Raw genomic sequence first — 22,960 nt, forward strand, 5'->3', positions numbered from 1 at the left:
TAAGTCAATACAATCACTTGGGGGTGCCTAACATTTGGCACCCCCAAGTGCAGGATGACTTTCCTTCTCCTTTAAAGAGAGTAGAGACCTGGAAATGTTCCCATGAATATAGTGCTGCCTGTGTAGATGTCCCCCCCTCCTGCCCCCTACCCTTCTGATAACTTGTGCATCTGAATGTGCCACAGGCTGCCCTGTATTTACTACCTGCCTAAAGCATAAAAATCTGGTGCAAGGTGCAGAGCAAGACCCTGGACAGAAGTGCTCCCTGAAGGAGCATTAAGTGGAGGGCTTTTATGCCCCTTAGTGATCTTGCACAAATGACCCCCCTTATGGCTGCTATTTTGCTGTTTACTAAGATGGTAAACATATCACACACACCAACGTGTAGGAATTTGTATGGTAGTGAAGCACCATGTACTTCCACATCTCTATATTACACCAAGATTCAGTGAAATTCAAGCTTTGATATTTATCAAACTTCAGGATACAATTAGGAAGTTTCATGTGGATTTCCCATTGTCCTTTCTGTGACTAAGTAGATAAAACGCAGGTATGGCTCGTTAGTAAAGACCATCATTATCTCACTTACCCTCCCAAAGCCAGTCAATTGATTATAACATCTACAACTGCCAGAACAAGACCCGTTAGGCACACTTTCACATCTCTTTCTGGATTGGCTGGGCTCAGGTATAAAAAGTGACTCTAATGTTGCATTGGGACACAGTCGCAGAGAGAAGGAGAAATATACCGATACATCTTTAAGATGGATGTAAAAATATCAGCCATTCTGCTGGCCTGCATTATACAATATGCTGTGAGCTCACCTATACAGGTAAACACTGATCTAAGGAACCATCAGAATAATTTTCATTATGTTTAGCCCCTTGTTTTTGAACAGCTTGGAGGTTTGTTATAAATAGGAGTAACTGGAAGTAGAATCAACATGTTTTTAAATTAACAGCTAGAAGAATATTAACAACCAAATATTAAAATAATTCAATACATAACCTGAAAAAAATGTAAAAGTGTGTGATATTTTTTTCTAGGTTTTCTACTCAGGTGCTAAAATACTTGGTAAGTAAAATGTTTTTTCTTTTCATTTTAAAGACGTTTTTCATCTAAATGACAACACCATTTATCTTTAAATGCATGTGAGTAGCTTTTGCTGAAATTAAATGGAGGATAAAACCTGAAACAAACAAAGTGATATTGCCCCATTAATAACCCAGCACTTTTATCTGCTATGCTACACTTCATTTCATTATTACCTCATTTTATAGTTACATTTCATTATAATACACAAAAGCCATGAATATCTTGTAAATGATATCCTTATAAACGGTGAGTTCTGATGTCATCAGTTATAAACGGTGAGTTCTGATGTCATTTCTGTCACATGACTCACTGAAATTTGTGTATTATAATAAATAAAGTACCCCCAGTTGTAAAATATGAGGATATTAGAAGTTACCTTGGAGTTCCTCGGAAGTCGTGTTTTTATATGGCCTTCGGCCTCGTGTTTTTATATGGTCATGAAACTCCTCGGTAACTTGTAATATCCTTATATTTTACAATAGGGGGTACTTTATTCACTATATTAATTTGTGCGTCTCTTTCTTCAGCTAACCATGTCTTCTTGTTTTCAGCTGAAGAAGATGCAATTGCCAAGGAGGACATTCTCAAAGCAATAGAAAAAGCAGATCCAGGTACTAAGTTCTGACTTACTAATAGTAGCCAATGACTAGGAAATATAATGTACAGTGTTAGAGTTCCCTATCCAGTGTTCTAACACCTCTCAGATTACATGTGTTTGGATAGTTTCACAGCAGCACAAGTGGGACATTAAATAAAAACAATTCTAGTACATTGTTTACTCTAAAGAGGATAATGTTGGGTGATTTGTTCTGGCCACCACAGGTCATCAAGCAAAAAACAGTGGTGGCCATGATGCCTTGGTCCTCCTATTCACCACTTCCTAAAGGAATCTATGGGAAATGCTATTCCTGAGGCACATGTAGTGATGCCACAAAAACTCTACCAAAAACACTCATTTCTTGAATGCTCAGTATTTTATTTGAAAATGTGCCTGCTTTTAGTAGGATTTTTGTTCATAAATAGGCATTATATGCTACTGAACACAACAGTCCAGGTTAATTTTTAGACTGCTTATCCCCAACCAGTGGCTGGTTGGGTTTGTCAACCCATTGGATGTTGCTCCCAGTGGCCTCAAATCAGGTGCTTATTTTTGAATTCCAGACTTGGAGGCAAATTTTGGTTATAGGCTGCCAGTCCACATAGGGGCTACCAATAGCAAATTAATCTATATCTGGTAATTCCATAAACATTATGTTGCTCTCCAACTTATTTTTACATTTAAATGTGGCTCATGGGTAAAGAAAAGGTTGGCCAACCCCTGGTTTAGAAAATAAAAGATGGCTAAACACAGCAAAGTCAAGTATAGACTATGTATGATGCAAAGAAAACCAGGTTTTCTACTTGGAAAATGATATAGACAATATATAAATAGCTTGTTAATTGAATTAAAAATGTTTATGTGTGGAGCTACTGTCCATTCAGGTGACACCAGGTGGAGTAATATTCAGCCTATCTTCCTGTAGGCCAATAAGCCTAAGAAAACTGGTCCCAAGTAAACTGATCTGGACTTGTGGACATTTACACCAACAATACTGCAATTTTGGATCTCAGTTTATTGTAGCAAATAGAGCAGAACCTCATTCTGCTTAAATATAAATGTTTTGATATGAAATCCCGTTGGACAGCAAATATGTGCCAGTAAAGTACGATTACATTACAATTTACTTGCAGGAAGTGTGAAGACACAGGACTCCATGGACATACTCAGTCAGATATTAGAGGCAAACAAAGGTAATCAGTCAAACAACATTATTGGTTTGAATCAACGTGTTTAATTAATATAGTTAGTTAGTGATATTTCTGTTTCTATGTAATATTAAAGGAGAACTAAACCCTAAAAATTAATATGGTAAAAATGCCATATTTTATATACTGAACTGATTGCATCAGCCTAAAGTTTCAGCTTGTCAATAGCAGCAATGATCCAGGATTTCAAACTTGTCACAGGGGTCACCATCTTGGAAAGTGTCTGTGACACTCACATGCTCAGTGGTCTCTGAGCAGCTGTTGAGAAGCTAAGCTTAGGGGTTGTTGCAAATTATCCAGCAGAAAATTAGGTTGGTTTGTAATATAAGCTGATGCTACAGGGCTGTTATTAAATTCTTATGCTAGTTGCACTGGTTTCTGTGCTGCCATGTAGTGATTATCTGCATTAATTACTAATCAGCCTTATATTGTGACATTTCTATTCTATATGTACTGTATATTGTGAGTGGGTCCCTAAGCTCAGTAAGTGACAGCAGCACAGAGCATGTGCAGTGAATCAGCAGAAAAGAAGATGGGGAGCTACTGGGGCATTTTTGGATACACAGATCTTTACTGTTAAAGGGCAGTGGTTGCCTTGGACTGATCCAGAAGCCCAAAAGAGTCATTTCTGCCATTCACTATGCATTTTGATACCAGTAATTTTTATTTGTTTTATTTTTATATCCAGGTATTAAGCTGCAAACCCAAGAAGGAGACATTATTCAAAAACAAGGTCGTAGCGCCATAAATGATGCAAGATTCCTTTGGCCTAAGTCTGCCGATGGGATTGTCCCTGTGCCTTACAACCTCTCCTACAGCTATAGTAAGTTACTTCTTCTGTGTTAGGCGATAGTACGTTTTTTCTTCAATGGTATACCAACCTCTATTATAATATCCTTCTTCATGTTCTGGATTGTTCACTCATGCATAATTTAAATTCTGTCTCAGATGCGGATCAGTTAGCTCTCTTTAAGAAGGCCATTCAGGAGTTTGAAGCCTTAACCTGTGTGAGATTTGTACCTTGGACAACAGAAGTCAATTTTCTCAACATCATGTCTAATGGCGGGTAGGTTTGGGAACAATTCAGTATATAAATTACAGTATATAGGGATAATCATTGTAGGGGCAGTAAGCCTGATAAGCCAATTGGTCATACATGGTACTGTCCACACCAGATCCAACTTACTGTATATTTTCACAGCCTAGATAAAATAAATCTGTGCTATCATAACTATTCCCTATGGTTTAGTAAAAGTTTGTAGGAAATTCTGATCAAATGAGTGTTAAGTTGAGTGTCTAGGTCAAGCTAATTCTTATGTTTGCAGGGTAATAAAATGAACAAGACCATCATAGTTAATAGTTGTGTTAAAAAAGGTCCATCAAGCAGGGCCGGGCCAAGGGGTACGCAGAGTAGGCATGTGCCTTGGGTGCAAAGCTGGGGGGGGCGCCAGGCACGTACCTCCTCTGTCACCTACCACATTGTCCCATCACATCTTTTCCTGTGTAAATGCGCTTCTGCGCACACCGATTCGCACTTCCACGCATGCGCGCACATTGATGCACGCCAGCATCAACTCTTGCATGCTTGCAGAATTACCAGTACACGCAAGCGCATGCTCAGCCGGCGCCGGGCCAGCAAAGTTGCCTAGGGCGCCGGTCGGGTCTGGCCCGAGTCTGCCATCAAGCAACCCCTCCAAATGAACCCCAGTGAACATACTGTATATACACATACTTATACATACTCTGACTTATATTAACTATTTATACCAATATCTATACTAATTGAAGATTTTAGTATCACTATAGCCTTTGATATTATGTCCGTCCAAAAAACCATCCAAGTTACTATTAAAGGCATTTATAGAATCTTCCATCACAACATCACCCGGCAGGGCATTCCACAACCTCACTGCCCTCAATAACCAGTTTGCATACTTAGCACTTACAACTAAATCATGTTTTTCTATTGTGGCTGGTTGTTTTTTCTAGTTGTGGATCTTTTATTGGGAAAAATGGAGGAGCTCAGAGATTGGAGTTGGATGCAAATGGCTGCATGAATATGGGGATCATCCAGCATGAACTGAACCATGCCCTGGGCTTCTACCATGAGCAGAACAGAAGCGACCGGGATGACTATGTCATTATACATACTGAGAATATCATACCAGGTAAAACAGTGCAGAGAAAATATGTATTTATGTGTTTATTGTGCAAACTAATAACATGCTGCTCTTTAATGATCAAGTGTTGTAATTCATGTAGATGGAGGCATCACTATTTATGATCACCTTGCAGCATCTTTTCAGATTTCAGAATCCAAGAATTTCCCTCTTAACTGTTCTCCATTCTACTGCCAAACAGTTGGCTCATTTGGAACTTTTCATTACCCATGAAGGTGCATTTAAAGGGCCAGTATACCCTCTTTTTGCCTATCTTGTGTTATTTTTTGCACTAAACAGGGCATCATTTGAAACTAACTAAAGTCATATTTTACTTTGTGATCCTTATGGATAAACCTCTCCCTTACCCCAGACACAGCCTTTGTAGATAATGCTTATGAAACAGAGGCTTCTCAGTGGACTGATGATTTGTTTGATTTTGCTAACTGGGATCAGGAAGTATAATTTAACTTTAGTTTCATTAATTTCATTTAAAAATGCTGCTCTGTTTAAAGAAATAAATGAAAAAACATAGATATTCCCTAATTAAACAGTAGGCACTAGCCCTATTAATTAAATCTATGTTAAAAAAAGGGGGTTATGGAGTCCCTTTAATATATTTCGTCAAAACATTTGCATCCATTATAACAGGACTGCAATTGCACTTACAGTCATAAAGTAGGCGTAGAGACCACAGACAGAAACCGGCACATTTCTGGGCACATGTAGCCTCCTGCCCTGCAGGTTGAATTGCCTCAGGTTTCTGCACTACAAAATGGAGCACAGAGACCTGTGTGTGTGTCCCATGAATACAGTGTTGCCTATGTTCAGTAGTGCTGTATCTAGAAGGGGAAGGGAGAGGGAGACATGAAGGTGTCTCACCTCCTAGCTGTATTGAGTGACACACAAGTTAAGGAAAACCAGTGGGAGAAGGCCATAATGGAGTCCTATATTTACTGTCTGCCCTATGGCAAGGGGGTAAGATTGAGGCTGCCATGAGCCTGCTGGCACTGAATCCAATGGGTGCAGAGCACAGTCAGACCCCGGACATCACAAAACAGATTACAATATGGCCAGATTGCTGAGATCCTAATGAGAATTTGTCAAAACCTTTTTTATTACAGCTGTTTTGATTGTAGGAACCCAAGCACAGATTGGTAGGCAGAAGCAATTTTTAATAAGTCTGATTCATTATCCTTATAATAGTCTGATATTTACTGGTTTGCAGACTTTCTCAAAATGTTCGACAAACTCAACACCAATAACCTTGGGATTGAATATGACTACGCTTCAGTGATGCATTACTCACGGTAAGACTGACTGTGGTCTCACCTCTAGATGCCTTTGTGCCTCTCTCATGCGCATTATGCTTTACAGTTATAACAAGCACTGCTAAGGTACCAAAAGATCAATTATGGTTTCCAGATCCATCACTGCTGAAGCTTCTCTGATGCTCAAAGCAAATGGACAACTGACAAAGTCGGCAGCTTATTGGCCAGTGTACGGGGCCCCCTGACGGCCTTCCCCGACTGATATCTGCTTGAAAATCAGCCATATGAAGATTTCCAAAGGATCGAGGACTGCATCATGAACTGATGTGGTCCTCAATCCAACAGAAATTTTAAAGCTACCCACCTCCACCACCGACATTCCTGGCTTTGTGATCCAATCTTTGGGCCCTGATCAGATCAGTCTGATATTGCCCACCAAAGGTGAACATATCAGTGCAAGATCTGCTCATTTGCCCCTCCCCCTACTGTGAAACACCATTGTTAATTCATAAGGGATCCGCTCGGCGCCCATGCGTAACGGCATCGTTCGGCACGCATGCGCAGGCGGCACTGCGCAGCGCTGGAATTATTTTTTCTCAAATCCCAATATCTGGAGAGGGGGTCTGGCCCGGGAAGGTTTTTTTTCTTGGTGTCTGCCGAGCCAGTCCAACATTGTTTGGCAATCTCACCAAACAAGCAGATCTACCCATGTATGGCCACCTTTAGTCAAAGGAATATTTATGAAAGAGTGAATTTAGAGACCGGCAAAGTGAAATTCTGCCACTCTCCTTTGGCATTTTGAAAGGCCTTTTTATCAAAGGGTGAACTTTCATTTTCACTCACTGATAAATACTCTTTTAAAAAAAATATTTTTTATCTATTTATCCAGTTTTTATTTTTACACTGAACTGTTCCGTTAGTTTGGCTTCTAGCTGTGGCCTTAGCAAACAACCAATTTGTTTTGCTAGCAAATTAGTTAGTTCTTTGCTAGTTGCTTAGCAAATAAACAACCAGCATGAATCTACCAAAAGTTTTTTACTGGAGGCTTGTGCAGGTGGTTGCTGAAGCTGTGTGATAATCATTGACTGTGCCATCACTTTTATGTACATAATGCTTGGCATCTAAATGAATTGTTTGATTCTCTTATGCTCATCATTTCATTGTAACACAGTGTTTTTTTCCCATAATCCTTTACAAATGAATGGCATGCTAAAATAAATAACAAGATCTATTTTTATTTGTCCTTCAGTTATCACTATAGTATCAACGGAGATATCACCATTGAGCCCAAGCCTGATCCAAATGTTCCCATTGGACAAAGGGATGGACTTAGTATTCTGGACATTTCTAAGATTAACAAACTATATGAGTGTAGTAAGTGCCCACGACATACCAGTTCTGTAAAATCAGAACATACATATGTGTTCAAATGTATTAATTTGGAAAAATTAGAAATCTCGTCCAGACTGTACCAATTTGTTAGAAGGAATTAGAATGAATAGAATAATTATGAGCACATTAAATGGAATAAATGGAAAATCGATGGCGGTCTAAATGGTGATGTATGTGAGAAATGTTTAGATTTCTAAGGTGAGATAACATTTAAAATTGATTTAAAATTGTTATATCCTGTTGCAATAAATGCGTAGAAATCTATTTACTTTAAATGATTATATAAAATACTAGCTGTAGGGTTATCAGTTTGGATTTTTAAAGAATTCCATTAACTAGTTCTAGACTATATGAGTGCAGTGTGTTCCCACAACATACCAGTTTTGTAGAACCAGAAAAAGTCAATGTATCTCTCCAAATGTATTGAACTTAAAAAAAAATTAAATCCAGATGTTAACAAGTTAAGGAATTAGAATGAATATAATTGATTTGTGAAGAATTTCATTCAATATTTCTACTTCCTTTTAGATGTGTGCTCCAATCTGCTCCCTTACTCCAATGGGATGATGATTTCAGCCAACTACCCCTCTGCCTACCCTAATAATGCCAACTGTGTTTGGTTGATTAGAACTCCATCTGGCCAGGTAAAGAGCCACAACTGCCAACAATTGTGAAACTGTCTATATGATTTAAATGTCGATTGAACACCCTACTGGATTATTTACTAACACTGGTGTAAATATGAATCAGTGAACATTACAATCAAATCAGATTTTTGCTTTCATTACCTGTTTAAATACCTTGTAGACTATCCCTATGAGTGTGCTTAGTTGCCACATTCTCTTGAATATGTTTTTATAAACAGCAATATTATTAATATATTATTTTATTCCCAAACTAGCTAGCTTTCCCTTATTCTCATGATTTTATTTGTAGGTGACCCTGCAATTCCAAGCCTTTGATATCCAGTCATCTTCGGGCTGCGTCTCTGACTACATTAAGATCTATGATGGTCCTACTAAGGCATTCCCTGTGTTAGTAAACAGGGCATGTGGTACAGGACTGATCCCTCTACAGATTGCCTCCACTAACCAGATGCTGGTTGAGTTTGTCAGTGATAGAGCAGTTACTGGGACCGGCTTCAAAGCAACATATGGATCAAGTATGTAGGCAGTAATTCCTTTCAATTACCGTTTCCCTCACTTGAAGTAGAACATTGTACCTGGAATGTAAATATTATATTATTATTATATTATTCTTTACCGAGACCAACATTTACACACCAGCAATAATATTCCACAATAACTCACACTGTTCTTCACAGCCAGGCATTCACAGAACAGTTCAACACTTAGGGGCAGATGTATGAAGGGTCGAATATCGAGGGTTAATTAACCCTCGATATTCGACTAGGAACTAAAATCCTTCGACTTCGAATATTTAAGTCGAAGGATTTAGCGCAAATGCTGCGATCGAACAATCGAAGGATTATTCCTTCGATCGAACGAGTAAATCCTTCGAATCGAACGATTCGAAGGATTTTAATACAACGATCGAAGGAATATCCTTCGATCAAAAAAACGTAGGCAAGCCTATGGGGACCTTCCCCATAGGCTAACATTGACTTCGGTAGCTTTTAGCTGCCGAAGTAGGGGGTCGAAGTTTTTTTTAAAGAGACAGTACTTCGACTATCGAATGGTCGAATAGTCGAACGATTTTTAGTTCGAATCGTTCGATTCGTAGTCGTAGTCGAAGGTCGAAGTAGCCCATTCGATGGTCGAAGTAGCCCAAAAAACACTTCGAAATTCGAAGTTTTTTTACTTCGAATCCTTCACTCGAGCTTCATGAATCGGCCCCTAACAGTAGTTGCACAATTTTGGCTTATTGCTCACAACCAGTAACGGGCAACTTTGACCAGTTTAGCTTCATCAACAATTCAAGAAATGGTGAAAAATTCACCAAATGCATTAACTTCAATGGGTGACATTTTTTTTTGACGAGCAACACTTTTTTTTTCTCTTATTGTAGTCTATGGGCAAAAAACATTTGCTCATCACTACTCACAACCCCTTCACTAGTTCTCTCCCCATCCTTGCGACCAGCCTCCAATCACTACAAGGAACCTGTTGACATATTTTCCTTTACAGGGCTGAGCTCAGGACACCAGAATTGCCAGACACTTTCGATGGATCCCAACACCTTCTTAATCTCTCCTAAAACACTCCAGGGACTACCACTACCTAACCATCTAGACTTAAACCCTACTTGTGGGGTTCTCACTGGGCACTGCTCACTAGTCCGATCAGTCTCACATTACTTAATGTGATATAACACAGCTATGGTCGCTAGACTTTACACTTCGTACTCTGGTGCTGGTTGATCTCTTCCCATGGTGTCCTGTCTCCTCTTATACCCTTCTAGCTCCACCATTTCAGATCCTTCTAGCTGTTTCCCCTGCTGGTTGAACACTAAAATGACAACAGAAATATATTTAACTCTACACTACATCTAGTGGTCAAATATAATAATTACACCAAAATAACTTTTGTGATTTCTTACAGAAAATCTCATCATTTTAAGGACAGTTAAGAAGGTTATTGCCATGGTATACTACATTCCATACATATACCACCTTGTCAGTGGTGCAACAAATACACTTTATTTAGAAGCAACAATAAGTGATATGCAAACAGCAAATCTAAAAACATCTGTTTTATCTGTACTATTTCTAAATATGAACTTGATTGTCTTCCCTGTTTTGCAGTTCAGTGTGGTGGAGCTTTCTATTCCTCACCCAAGACTTTCACATCTCCGAATTACCCTGGAAACTATACAGCGAGCACAAACTGCACCTGGACAATCACAGCTCCCGCTGGATTCAAGGTAAGACAATGCAAATGAGACATGTTGCAGTTGGTTGCAGCGGTCACATGAGAACTGTGATTATTTGTGGTAGATGGAAAGTGTTTTTAAGTGTTTACAGATGTAAACTGCTTGAATCTTTTATGAAATGAACCTTTCATTTTGGAGAGGTTTTCAATTAACAAAAAGGAAAATATGAAAGAAATGGGAAAAGAAGCTTTAAGCAATTGGTTTTTTATATGTAGTTTTCATGTGTAGTACATTTTAACAACTTCTTCAACCTAAAGGATATTAAGTTCTTCACTTTAACTGGCCTTAGCAGGGAACACAAATTTAATCAATAAGTGTCACGAATCGGCACCCAAAATCCAGAACCAATGCTAAGCTCCCCTGGTCTCAGCTCTTGCTTCTGCCTTTAACAGCCGCCTTTCACCTTGGGAGAAGCCCTCGGCTAATTGGATGCCGCCAGGTCTTATAAAGAGGGGAGCTAAGCTAAGGGTTCTGGACGAGCAGAGGGGCACGATCGTTAGCAAAGTCTTTTTGGGCAGAAGGTCACAATACAAGGAGCAGACAGAAAACGTAGTCAAACCAGGCCGGGTCGGTGCAGGCAGAATTTGTGCGAAGTCAGACAGGCAAGTTTCAAAACCAGGATATCAATCACAGGACAGGTTATGGATTTCGGAATAGTAGGATAACAGGCAGAGGTCAGGAACACAGAAGTCAGCATAGTCAGGCAGGCAGGGTCAGAACAGGAATCATAACACAGAATGAATCTAAATAGCACCCAGGAACTCACACAAGATGAACCTAACAACGGGCAGTGAGAAAATCTAAAAGGTCCCTTTAACTAGTTTAAATTTCGCGCCACTTGGTGTGATGACATCATCACGCCGGCGACGTTACAAATAAGTCAAGGAGATGCGCGTCATAGAAGAGTCGGCAGCCAAGCAGGAAAGATCAATACGGCGGGCGTCCCCACCGGCCCACTAGACCACCAGAGTCCTCACAATAAGTTAATATTCAACAGACTATTAAAAGTACAAACGAACTGCTGAACAATACACTAAAAATATGAAAACCTCTGAAGCCTGTAATAATTTGAGTTTTTTTGGACAATTACTAGAGAAAAAACCCCGAAAACCTCTAAAAGTCTGAATGATGGCTTTTACTTTCCTAAGTTTTGTATTATAGTTTTTCATTGTTTATAAATCTCGAGTTTTAGAGAAACAAAAAAAAAACCACACATTTTTAGAGAAAAGTTCAGATACGTAAAAAAAAAGAAATCTGAATGTTAGTAAATAGTAGGGATGTAGCGAACGGCGGAAAAAATGTTCGCGAACATATTCGCGAACTTGCGTCAAAAATGCGAACGTCGCGAACCCCATAGACTTCAATGGGAAGGCGAATTTTCAAAGCTAGAAAAGACATTTCTGGCCAGAAAAATGATTTTAAAGTTGTTTAAAGGGTGCAACGACCTGGACAGTGGCATGCCAGAGGGGGATCAAGGGCAAAAATGTATCTGAAAAATACATTGTTGACACAGCGCTGCGTTTTGTGCTGTAAAGGGCAGAAATCACACTACGTCACTCAGGTGATGTTTCTGGACACGGAATGTGAAAAAGCTCACACAGCTAGGTGGCACTTGGTTAAAGACTGGGCAAACAATGCCTGCAAGGGCAACGTATACACTACAGCAGTGGATACGGAATATATTATTGCTGCTTGAAAAACGTCACTCAGGTGGTGTTTCTGGAGACGGTATTATTATTGATATTTAGACAGAATGTGAACAAGCTCACACAGCTAGGTGGCAGTTGTTTGAAGAACACACTGGGCAAACAATGCCTGCAAGTGCACTACTATTGGTGCACTACTATGAAGAACAGCAAACAGCACTGGACACGTTAAAGAACAGTAAGATAAGTAAAATAAAAAATATATATATGTATATTAAAAAAAAAAAATTACTCTGGTTGGTGCTGAACTACTAGGAGCAGCACACCAGTCCCACTCCCCAACACAGCTAGACTAATAGCACTGGGCTCTTATAGTAGCAAAGTAAAAAAACAAAAAAGAAAATAAAAGCAGTCCTTACAAGGACTATTGGGTTACAGGCAGCAGTCAGCAGATGAGAGATCAGCAGCAGAACAGCTGCCCACAGCAGCTACACACAGAGCACTGTAGTAGAAGGTAGATTACTAGCCAGCAAAGCTACCTAACCTAAAATGTCCCTCAAATCCCTGCAGAGTTCTGTCCCTCCAATACAGAGCAGTATCAAGTCGATTACTAGCCAGCAAAGTTACTATCAACTGTCCCTCAAATCACTAACAGCTCTCTCCCTACACTAGCTCTTCCAAGCACACACAGGCAGAATGAAAAAACGCTGCAGGGCTTCAGTTTATATATGGAAGGGGAGTGGTCCAGGGGGTGTGGGGGTGGTCCAGGAGGGAGAGCTTCCTGATTGGCTGCCATGTATCTGCTGGTCTGGGATTTTTGAGAGGTCAAAAATAAGCGCCAGCTAAGGCGAACCCAAATTGGCGAACGTTGCGCGACGTTCGCGAACATTCGGCGGACGCGAACGGTCGATGTTCACGCGAATTAGTTCGCGGGCGAACAGTCCGCGACATCCCTAGTAAATAGGCCCCATAGCATATGTTATATAACCTCTGATGTGTCTGCATTTACCATTCCTGAACAGGTATCACTGCGCATCACTGACTTTGAACTTGAGATCGGAGCTTCGTGCAGATATGACTATCTAAACATTTACAATTCAACTCTTGGTGCTGTCATGGGCCCATACTGTGGCCCCATAAATTTCCATTCTGCTATTGTTTCCAAATCAAATTCCATGATGATCACGATGAACAGCGACTTCTCGAAGCAATATAAAGGCTTCAGCGCTACCTATACTTTTGGTGAGTTTTCTGATTTGTGATAAATGGACCCAGACGGTACTTCAGCAATGATTGAAAAAATTATAAAATCTTAAATCCTATACAAAGGTGGGGGGAATATCATTTGTAATGATAATCATTTGCAGAAACACAAACTTTCACAAAATAATACATATTGATTTTTTTTCTACAGTGAGGTAAAGAGAATGGAAACGAAGGAATTCATTGTTACTGAACAAGGAGAGATGGGCGTCTGCGGTATCTTGTCCACATTAAATTAAATAAGTGGGAAGACTCTACAAGAAATTATACAGTTAATCATTTTTGGGAAGGGTTGTTGCTGTGTGATGATATAATTATGTTTGAGGAATTTTAACAAGACTAAATAAACCATGATTTTGTAAATATTTTGAGTAGCCATTGTCATTCTACCACTCATAAACAAGGGTACTAATTGATTGAGGTTGAATATCCATTGTAGTTCAGCATTTTGGACCCAAGTACAACAACAACACAGCAGTTTAGGTAAAAAAAAAACATGTCCATGGTGTTCATCCTTTTTGTCTAAATAAAACCAGCCTAACTGCTAGATTATCCTGAGGAAGGCAAAAAACAAACAAACATCTGAAGCCCTCAAAGGAAGGAAAATGCCTTACCAACTCCAGAACCTGGATTAGCTTTGTCTTTGATTTCAATAACTCAGTATTTCTTGAAACAATCAAATGTATCTGCCAGTAGAACAACTTCAGGGAGAGAATTCCACAACTTCACAGTTTTCACTCTAAACAAACCACTTTTCACACCTTGAGATGAAACCTCCTTACTTGTAATCTCATTGCATGCCCTCATGTCTGTTGGAAGGCCTTACTGGTAAAAAAAAGCATCAGAAAGTTTTTTGGATGATCCCCTTATGTATTTAGTTATAACATCTCCCCTTAAGCACATTTTCTCCAGTGGAAACAACCTCAACTTGGCCAGCTATTCTGTATAACTGAGACCTTCCATACTCTTAACCAGTTCAGTTGCTTGTTTGGGGTTTCTCTATTTCAGTAATGTCCCTGTGAACTCCAGTACTTATAGGAGGTGACTGACCTTCTCCACCCATGAATCTATACCCTTTTAGTACAGGACAATACCTTGCTGGGCTGTTTTTTTTGCTGCTGATCGGCATTGCTTGCTATATGTTTAATATCTATAACCAGGGATGAGCGAATTTGTTTGCTACGTTTCGCCGCAGAAATGAAGCCCATAGACTTCAATGGGAGAAACAAAATGATGCACGTCAAAAAAAAAAAAATGATGCCCATAAACTTTAATGCGTTTCGGCGAAGCAAAACGAGTCAAATTCGCCCATCCCTATCCATAAGTACCATATCATAAAAACGGGACAGTCATGATTTTGACAGCTCAGCCCACAGTCCCCGGTTTCTTACTGAAATGTCCCGAAAAGATACAAAGTTTCTGAAACAATTAAAATAAGAGGCTTTTTGGCAGAGAGCCCAGCATACTCAGCAGCTGCACTTTGATACTTTTGTAACAATTTAGAATAAGCAAAGAAACAATTGTAACTATTTAAGATAATTGCAGGTCTCTTGGGAGAACTGAAATTAGCAGCTTAAAGGGCAATTCGCTTTCATTAGCAAAACTATTAGAACACATAAAACATTGCATTAAATTTCCAGAAATATGTTCAGACTGTTATAACTGCCAAATTTTGTAAAATTGACACGTTAATTGGGGGGTGTGGCCATAAAATGGGTGCGGCCAAAAATTTGCTGTGTTGCGCTCAGCACAAGTTTTTGTTCCTTTTATTGTTTTTGAAATGTTGGGAGGTATGAGTACATCCAGGTCCTTCTCCATCAAGGATGTTTATAAATGAATGCAATTAAGTGGCAATTAAGTTTGTTCTTACCATGTGCTTTTTCACATCTTTTGTCCTGTAATGTTTCCCTGGGAAAAATTCTAAGAGAGAAGGAAATGTCTGGCAAAAGGTCCCATGTGTCACTGTATTACAGAAATACAGGTACAGGTATAGGATCTGTTACCCGGAAACCCATTATCTGGACAGCTCCGTGTTAAGGAAAGGCTATCCCCCATACAGTTCTAATGAAATAATTAAATTTTTTTAAAATGATTTCCTTATTATCTGTAATAAGAAAACAGTTGGAGGCAAAACCAGCCTATTGGGTTTCATTAATGTAGACTTAAGATATGGAGATCCAAATTACAGAAAGACCCCTTATCCAGAAAACCCTAGGTGCCGAGCATTCTGGGTAACAGGTCCCATACCTGTATATATACTGTAGGTATATTGTTGAACTATAACAAAAAAATGTTTGGATTCAACATTTTTGTTATTTCACAGCATAGATTTTCTATGGAACATTATAAATTGTCTTCCCTGTGTCTCAGGGTTAATTTTGTTCTATAGTTTGAATTCAGCTGAAGTTACCTAGCAGTACATGATAGTAATAGAGAAATGATTCCCTCTGTATAAAATATACATTTCTTTGGCAAAAAACAGACAAAGTATGTGTTTAACTTTTATTAATGTGAAAGTGTGACATTAGAAAGTGCGACTTTACTCGTAAAGTGTGCGAATCAGAAATCTGTAAATAAAACAAAGGCATGAAAGGATTATTCAGGTGCCCACAGACACATGTATTGTTACAGGTAATATACACAGTATATCAATATATTGTAGCAAATGCAAGTGCAGCCGGAGCCCACGTAATTCTGTAAGTAGAGAGTAAATAAGATAAAAGCATTGCACTTTACATTATACAATAATAAGTTATATCATTTAGGAAGAAAGGCTCATTCCTTATACCACAGTCCTTTATTCATGGGGTCCCAACATTGTTTAATACCCATATCAAGTCCCTGGGAAGTCAAATAAACTAGTTTCTGATCTCTTATCTGGAAAGCCGTTATCCAGACGGCTCCATATTACAGGAAGGCCATCTCTCATAGGGGCAGATTCACTAAAGGGCGACGTGGCTGTCGATAGCGAAAGTTCGCTAGAAATCCAACCTGCAGGGACACCGGCAATTCACTAACAGGCGCAGGCAACAATTCGCTAGCGAAAGAGACCGTCGCAAGCGTTCGTTCGCATGCTATCGCCAGGCGACTTTTCCCTATGGGGAATGGTCGTTGCTCCGCTAATTACATAGTAACATAGTAACATAGTAAGTAAGGTTGAAAAAAGACACATGTCCATCGAGTTCAACCTTTTTTTTTTTTTTATTAACTACCTATCTGCCAGTTGATCCAGAGGAAGGCAAAAAACCCATCTGAAGCCTCTCCAATTTGCCTCAGAGGGGGAAAAATTCCTTCCTGACTCCAATCGGACTAGTCCCTGGATCAACTTGTACTATGAGCTATCTCCCATAACCCTGTATTCCCTCACTTACTAAACACCATCCAACCCCTTCTTAAAGCTATCTAATGTATCAGCCTGTACAACTGATTCAGGGAGAGAATTCCACATCTTCACAGCTCTCACTGTAAAAAACCCCTTCCGAATATTTAGGTGGAACCTCTTTTCTTCTAATCGGAATGGGTGACCTTGTGTCAGCTGGAAAGACCTACTGGTAAATAAAGCATTAGAGAGATTATTATATGATCCCCTTATATATTTATAAGTGATAATATCCCTGCGGATTTTACTGATCGTTACCTCTTTCGCCACAGTTTCCTTCGCCACTTTAGACCAGGCGAACTGCTGAAACGAAGCTACATCTTCCTCAATCTGACGTCAGTGACATCATATCCTGTACTCCGAAAAGTCGTAAAAAGTGTAAAAAATGCTGGTGACTTTTCTATTTTTAAAGCCTTCAAAAGTCCGAACTATTAAAGATTTTTATGTGATTTTTTTTTTTTAACACATTTGATGGGCCTGCCACATATATTTTAGGGTGGGCTCATGTGAAGGGCATTAGAGGAGCTTTTATGTCTTTATTAAGCTCCCTTGGACATTTGTAATAAAAAGTGGCCACTTCAAGCATTTACACCTACACCTGTAAAAAAGACGTGTATACGGTTTTTATGCGCCTCCCCTATTCAAATTGACCTAAGCGTAAGATTACTAGCGAATTTTCACTAGGCAGAATGAACGCTAGTAAATCTTTACTATGAAATGGTCGCACTGAAGAAGTATCACTAGCGAAAAGTGCCCAGGACGCAATTTTGTATTTTAGTGAATTAGCGGAGTGGTAACGAATTTGTACCTGGAGAAGTGGTGCAAAGTGTGCGACGTGTGCGAAGTGGTTGCTGGCTATAATTCGCCCTTTAGTGAATCTGTCCCATAGACTCTGTTTTAAACAAATAATCTACATTTTTAAAAATGATTCCTTTTAATCTGTAATAACAATACTTTGTACTTATTCCTAACTAAAATGTAATAAAAAGCAATCCCACTGGGTTTGTTTAATGTTTAAATAATTTTTTAGTACACTTTGGGGGGTATTTACTAAAACTCAGCTTTTTCTCACTATGGGGCAAATTCACTAAGCGCCGAAGCGCCGAACGCTAGCGTTACTTCGCTAGCGTTTGGCATTTTCGTTACTGCGCAAATTCACTAACGAACACTGGCGTAGATTCGCTAGTGTTAATTCGCACCCTTACGCCTGGCGAATTATCACTACGGACGTAACTACGCAAATTCACTAACGCGCGCAGTGTACTGAACGCTACCTTTTACGCTAGACTTCCTTCGCCACCTCAGACCAGGCGAAGCGCAGTAGAGTAGATAGGGATTGCTTCAAAAAAAGTTCAAATTTTTTCTAAGTCCCAAAAAACGCTGGCGTGTTTTCTACATTATGGGTGATAGGCTGAAAAAGATCGCAAATTTTTTTGGGGCTCCCCTCCTTCCCCCCTACATTTCCTGAATCATGACAACTTACCTAGACAGTGGGCACATGTGTAGGGCAAAATAAAATTTTTATTTGATGTTTTGAAGGTTTTCTAGGCATTTGTAGTGCTGATACGTATTCCTCCATTGAAATTTGAATTTGGCGCCGTATGCAAATTAACCATCGCTAGCGTAACTTCTCTTCGCTTAGCGAATCAACGCTAGCACAACTTCGCAACCTTACGCTACCCCTGAGTGCAACTTCGGATTTTAGTGAATTTGCGAAGCGCTGGCGAAACTACGTCTGGCGAAGTGTGGCAAAGTGCGGCGAAGTTACGCCTGACGCAACTACGAATCTTAGTGAATTTGCCCCTATATGTTAAACCAAACTCCCAAACCTGAATCCCCTTAATTTACCAATAAATCTGAAAGACGTGCAGGAAAAAGTCATGACAAAATCATGCATTAAAATGAATCATGCAACTCGTTTTGATGCCCGAAAAACGCTACATTTCGATTTAATGCCTGAAAAATGTGACATTTTCAGATTATCGACTGAAAACCAGCCCTTTAAAGTATTGCTCCCTTGTTCTGAGCAGGAGGATAGGTGAGAAACTCTCAGATGTCAGAGGTTCTTAAACAAGCACTGTCAAACATTTCATGGTTATACTCACGGAGAACTTTCAGCACTGTGGAGACACGTTAGGTTAAAGATACACCTTTAAGGCTAGTGGTCCAGACCCCCTCCAGTGGAAATGTTCTGGGAGTAGAATACTAAACCTTAATCCCTTTTAGTTCTGTGGTCCCTTCACTCAAGGGAAAGCTTTCTTCAGCTATCAATCCTTAGGTGGAGCATAGGGCTACTCTTTATAAGTCTCATTATCTTAAATACCTACAATGTACTGTGATAGAGCTAGTCCTATATCTGACTAAACCTAAATCACAGGGTCCCTGATCCCCAATTTCTCAGAAGGGGTTGGCCCTTTAGGGCCGAACTCTTTACTGGACCTTGTCGACACTAGGCTCCCCAGCAGACGTCCACCTCAGCCAGAAGATGGAGGCCAAAGAGGATGATCTGGGGTTTCCAAATCATTACATTGAAGTGTAACAGGAAATGGTCATACCTCCCTGGGCCAATAGGGAAATGACTATACCACCCAGGTAACTATGGATACAGGTTCTGGGAGTTATCAGCATGGGAATTTCCAAACTATTAGGGGATTTCCAAGCTATGAGGAAATGAATCCTATGAATCTCTACATTCGCCATCTGCTGAATTGCTGTTTTAGCCTATGGGGGACCTCCTAGAACCTATTTGGAGTACATTTTTTAGGGGAAAAACTTTGAATCAAATTCGATCAAATGCGCTATTCCTTCGATTTGTACTATTCAAATTCGGACCTAGTCGATGAAAACAGACCTACCGTATTCAACCTAAAAAATTTTTGACTTCATTTCAGTTGGTCTTTTTGAATTCGAAAGTTTTTTCAATTCGAAATTCGAACCCTTGATAAATATGCCCCTAACATTCGACCTTTGATAAATAAGCGCCTAACTGTGGCAAATGCAGCAAATTGAATTAGACAGACAAGGGGAATTCTGTAAATAAAATGAAATGAGTAGCACTAATTCTGTCCCAAGGTAATGAAGCATGATATCATGATTAGTGATGGGCGAATCACGAAGTCTATAGGCAACTAAAACATTTTCATGTGTGAGTCAGGGCAACCAATTTTTTTGTGTCACACAACAAATTTTTTCAGCCATTGGAGTTTATGGGCATCATTTTTGCAGCAAAACAAAACAATGTCGCTCATCACTAATCATGATCACTTTGCATACATTTTTGAATCACTTTTATTTTTTATACAATTGTGGCTAAATTACATGATGTCAAATTTAAAATTCGAGTTTTCCAAACTTGCATATTTTAAAATTCAAGCATTTTTATATTTCCGGTACAGGTGTATGGAATCTGTTATCTTGAAACCCGTTATCCAGAAAGCTCCGTATTACAGGAAGGCTGTCTCCCACACAATTTTAATCAAATAATTACAAATTTTAAAAAAAAATGATTCTCTTGCTCTGTGATAATAAAACAATGGCCTTTCTTTGACCCCAGCTAAGATATAATTCAACCTTCTTGAAAGCAAAACTAACCTATTGGGTTTAATTCATGTTTGATTTTTTAGAAGACTTAAAGGGATACTGTCATGGGAAAACATGTTTTTTTTTCAAAATGCATCAGTTAATAGTTCTGTTCCAGCAGAAATCTGCACTAAAATACATTTCTCAATTTTTTCTCAATTTTTTTATATTTAATTTTGAAACCTGACATGGGACTAGACATAGTGTCAGTTTCCCAGCTGCCCCAGTCATGTGACTTGTGACTTGGAACTACTTTCTGGCAGGCTGTTATTTCTCCTACTTAATGTGAATCAGTCCCAGTGGGACTTGGCTTTTACTATAAAGTGTTGTTCTTAGGGTTAGCTCACACGTGGCGATGCATTTTCCATAGTCGCCCAGAAGTTGCCTCCGTGTGAGGCAACTTCGGGCGACTATGGAAAACGCATCACCGCGTGTGCTTTAGCGCAGGCGCCTTTTCATTATAGCCTATAAGAAAACACGCTGAGGCAGTTCAGGGAGATTCTCGCTCAGAATACGAAGCGATTAGTCGCCAGGCGACAATGTCTCCCTGAATCTCCTTGTGTGAACTAACCCTTAGATCTACCAGGCAGCTGTTATCTTGTGTTAGGGAGCTGCTATCTGGTTACCTTCCCATTGTTCTTTTGTTAGGCTGCTACTTGCAGTACAGAGGTAAAGAGTGACTGAAGTTTATCAGAGCACGTCACATGACTGGGGGCAGCTGGGAAACTGACAATATATAACAATATATAACTGACAGTGCCATGTCAGATTTCAAAATTAAATAAAACAAAATCTGTTTGCTCTTTTGAAAAATGGTTTTCAGTGCAGAATTCTGCTGGAGCAGCACTATTAACTGATGCGTTTTGAAAAAAACATGTTTTCTCATGCCAGTATCCCTTTAAGGAGATCCAAATTACAGAACGGACCCTTGGAACATGTAGATTTTTCTCTGCAATTGTTTCTATCTGAGAATAAATGCAAGCCAGTTTTTCTGGTTCAAGTTTTAATAAATATGATGGCAAATGTGAAAAAATTATATAATTTAATAAACTTTTTTATTTCCTGATTAAATTTGTTTCAAAACTCAAAATGACTAAATTTGCCTCGCAGTGGAAACTTTTTGTTTGTATGCTCTAGCTTTCAAACACTTTCCTTCATGCATTGAACATTATAGGTGGCTTCTTCAGGTTCTAAAGAACATTTTTATCAAGTACGCTCTAAAAGTGAAAATTATAGGAAACCAGAATTTACTGGCCATAACAAATCTGGCATACACACATACCATGGTTAGAATGGATAAATATTCCAAAATCAGAGAAGTTTACCCAATAAGCAAAATAATTGCAACTGTGTCCCACCAGATGATCTCCCACCAACAACCAATATTTCATTTGCATTTCCTGGGGCTTGCCAATGCCTTTCATAAAATCACATTTTTTTTAATAATTTAAGTTAGGCAGGAAACATACTCCATTCCACGTGGCTGCTTAGCAAATATCTCATGTTCTAAATCTTAAAATAATCTGGGAACAACATTTTGTTTTAGCCAGACCATATGGTATGTAAATTCTTGCGTCTCACAGTGAGGAAACTAGTTATGAGAAATAAGGAAAAATAAGCTCCTTGCACTACTGTACGGTTATATTTCCTGAAGTTGTATATATAAATTAAGGTGTATGTTTAGTATTTGTAGCAGACACCCCCCTTCGAACTCCTTTTTGTAGGGGTGGTGACAATAAAATAATGATATTAACAATAGAAAATTGAGAACACCCTATTCCATGACGGGTAATGGCTGGTATTTAGGACTATTAATATAAATTAAAGATCAAGACCCCTTGTCCTGGTACATACAAAGGCCAGACCTAAGGCAGATAAGGGGGAAGGGAAGGCTGATGATAGTGGTCTCAGGTGATCATACAATGACATGCTGACCAAAGGTCAAGACTCTGCAGACAGAAGTCAAATAATAGGTAGATACAGAAGTGTTGCTTCAGAACTGCAAACACCCATCCTGTCTCAAACTAGAAGACATATATTTTATGGTTTGTGTATATTGGAATCAGGGAAACATAAAATGATGTAACAGGTATTGCAATATTTACTATAGTAAGCTTACATGTCTTCTAATATAGAAGGAGGGCTTTTGACCATGTATGGTATTTCCATGTACCATTTGCTCTTATGGTAAATGCTCTGTAAAGGTATAAAAGCTTGTTGTAAGAGGAGTGTCTTTGGGAAGTTCTCCTGTCACACTTAAGTACTATGCTGTGGTGTGGTTGTGACAACTTCCTAGGCAAAACTCTTTTCAAAAGCCTTTTCTCTGAGTTTTGCTTTTATAAACGAGGTCTTGGTATACAAAATACCAACATTATATGGTGACCCAGACGTGATAGTAAGCCAGTGATCCAAGAGGGACACTGATGAAAGTATAAGCCGGTTGTTAAACGACTGATGAAGTGAGCCAGTGGTCTAAAG

The 22,960-nt window shown here is 39.2% G+C and overlaps 1 protein-coding gene across 1 annotated transcript; it reads left to right on the forward strand.

Moving 5' to 3' along the window:
- The first annotated feature begins 763 nt into the window (after positions 1-763).
- LOC121397175 (embryonic protein UVS.2-like) lies at positions 764-13,878 on the forward strand. The gene is made up of 14 exons (XM_041573428.1): positions 764-832; positions 1,047-1,074; positions 1,647-1,706; positions 2,827-2,886; positions 3,590-3,724; positions 3,850-3,967; positions 4,891-5,069; positions 6,289-6,370; positions 7,581-7,705; positions 8,252-8,367; positions 8,660-8,885; positions 10,488-10,606; positions 13,284-13,503; positions 13,676-13,878. The coding sequence occupies exons 1-14, from the start codon at positions 764-766 to the stop codon at positions 13,681-13,683; spliced, it is 1,545 nt and encodes a 514-aa protein (XP_041429362.1). The 3' UTR covers positions 13,684-13,878.
- The last annotated feature ends 9,082 nt before the right edge of the window (positions 13,879-22,960 follow it).

Source organism: Xenopus laevis, chromosome 8L (assembly GCF_017654675.1).
Source record: "Xenopus laevis strain J_2021 chromosome 8L, Xenopus_laevis_v10.1, whole genome shotgun sequence".
NCBI lineage: Eukaryota > Metazoa > Chordata > Amphibia > Anura > Pipidae > Xenopus > Xenopus laevis.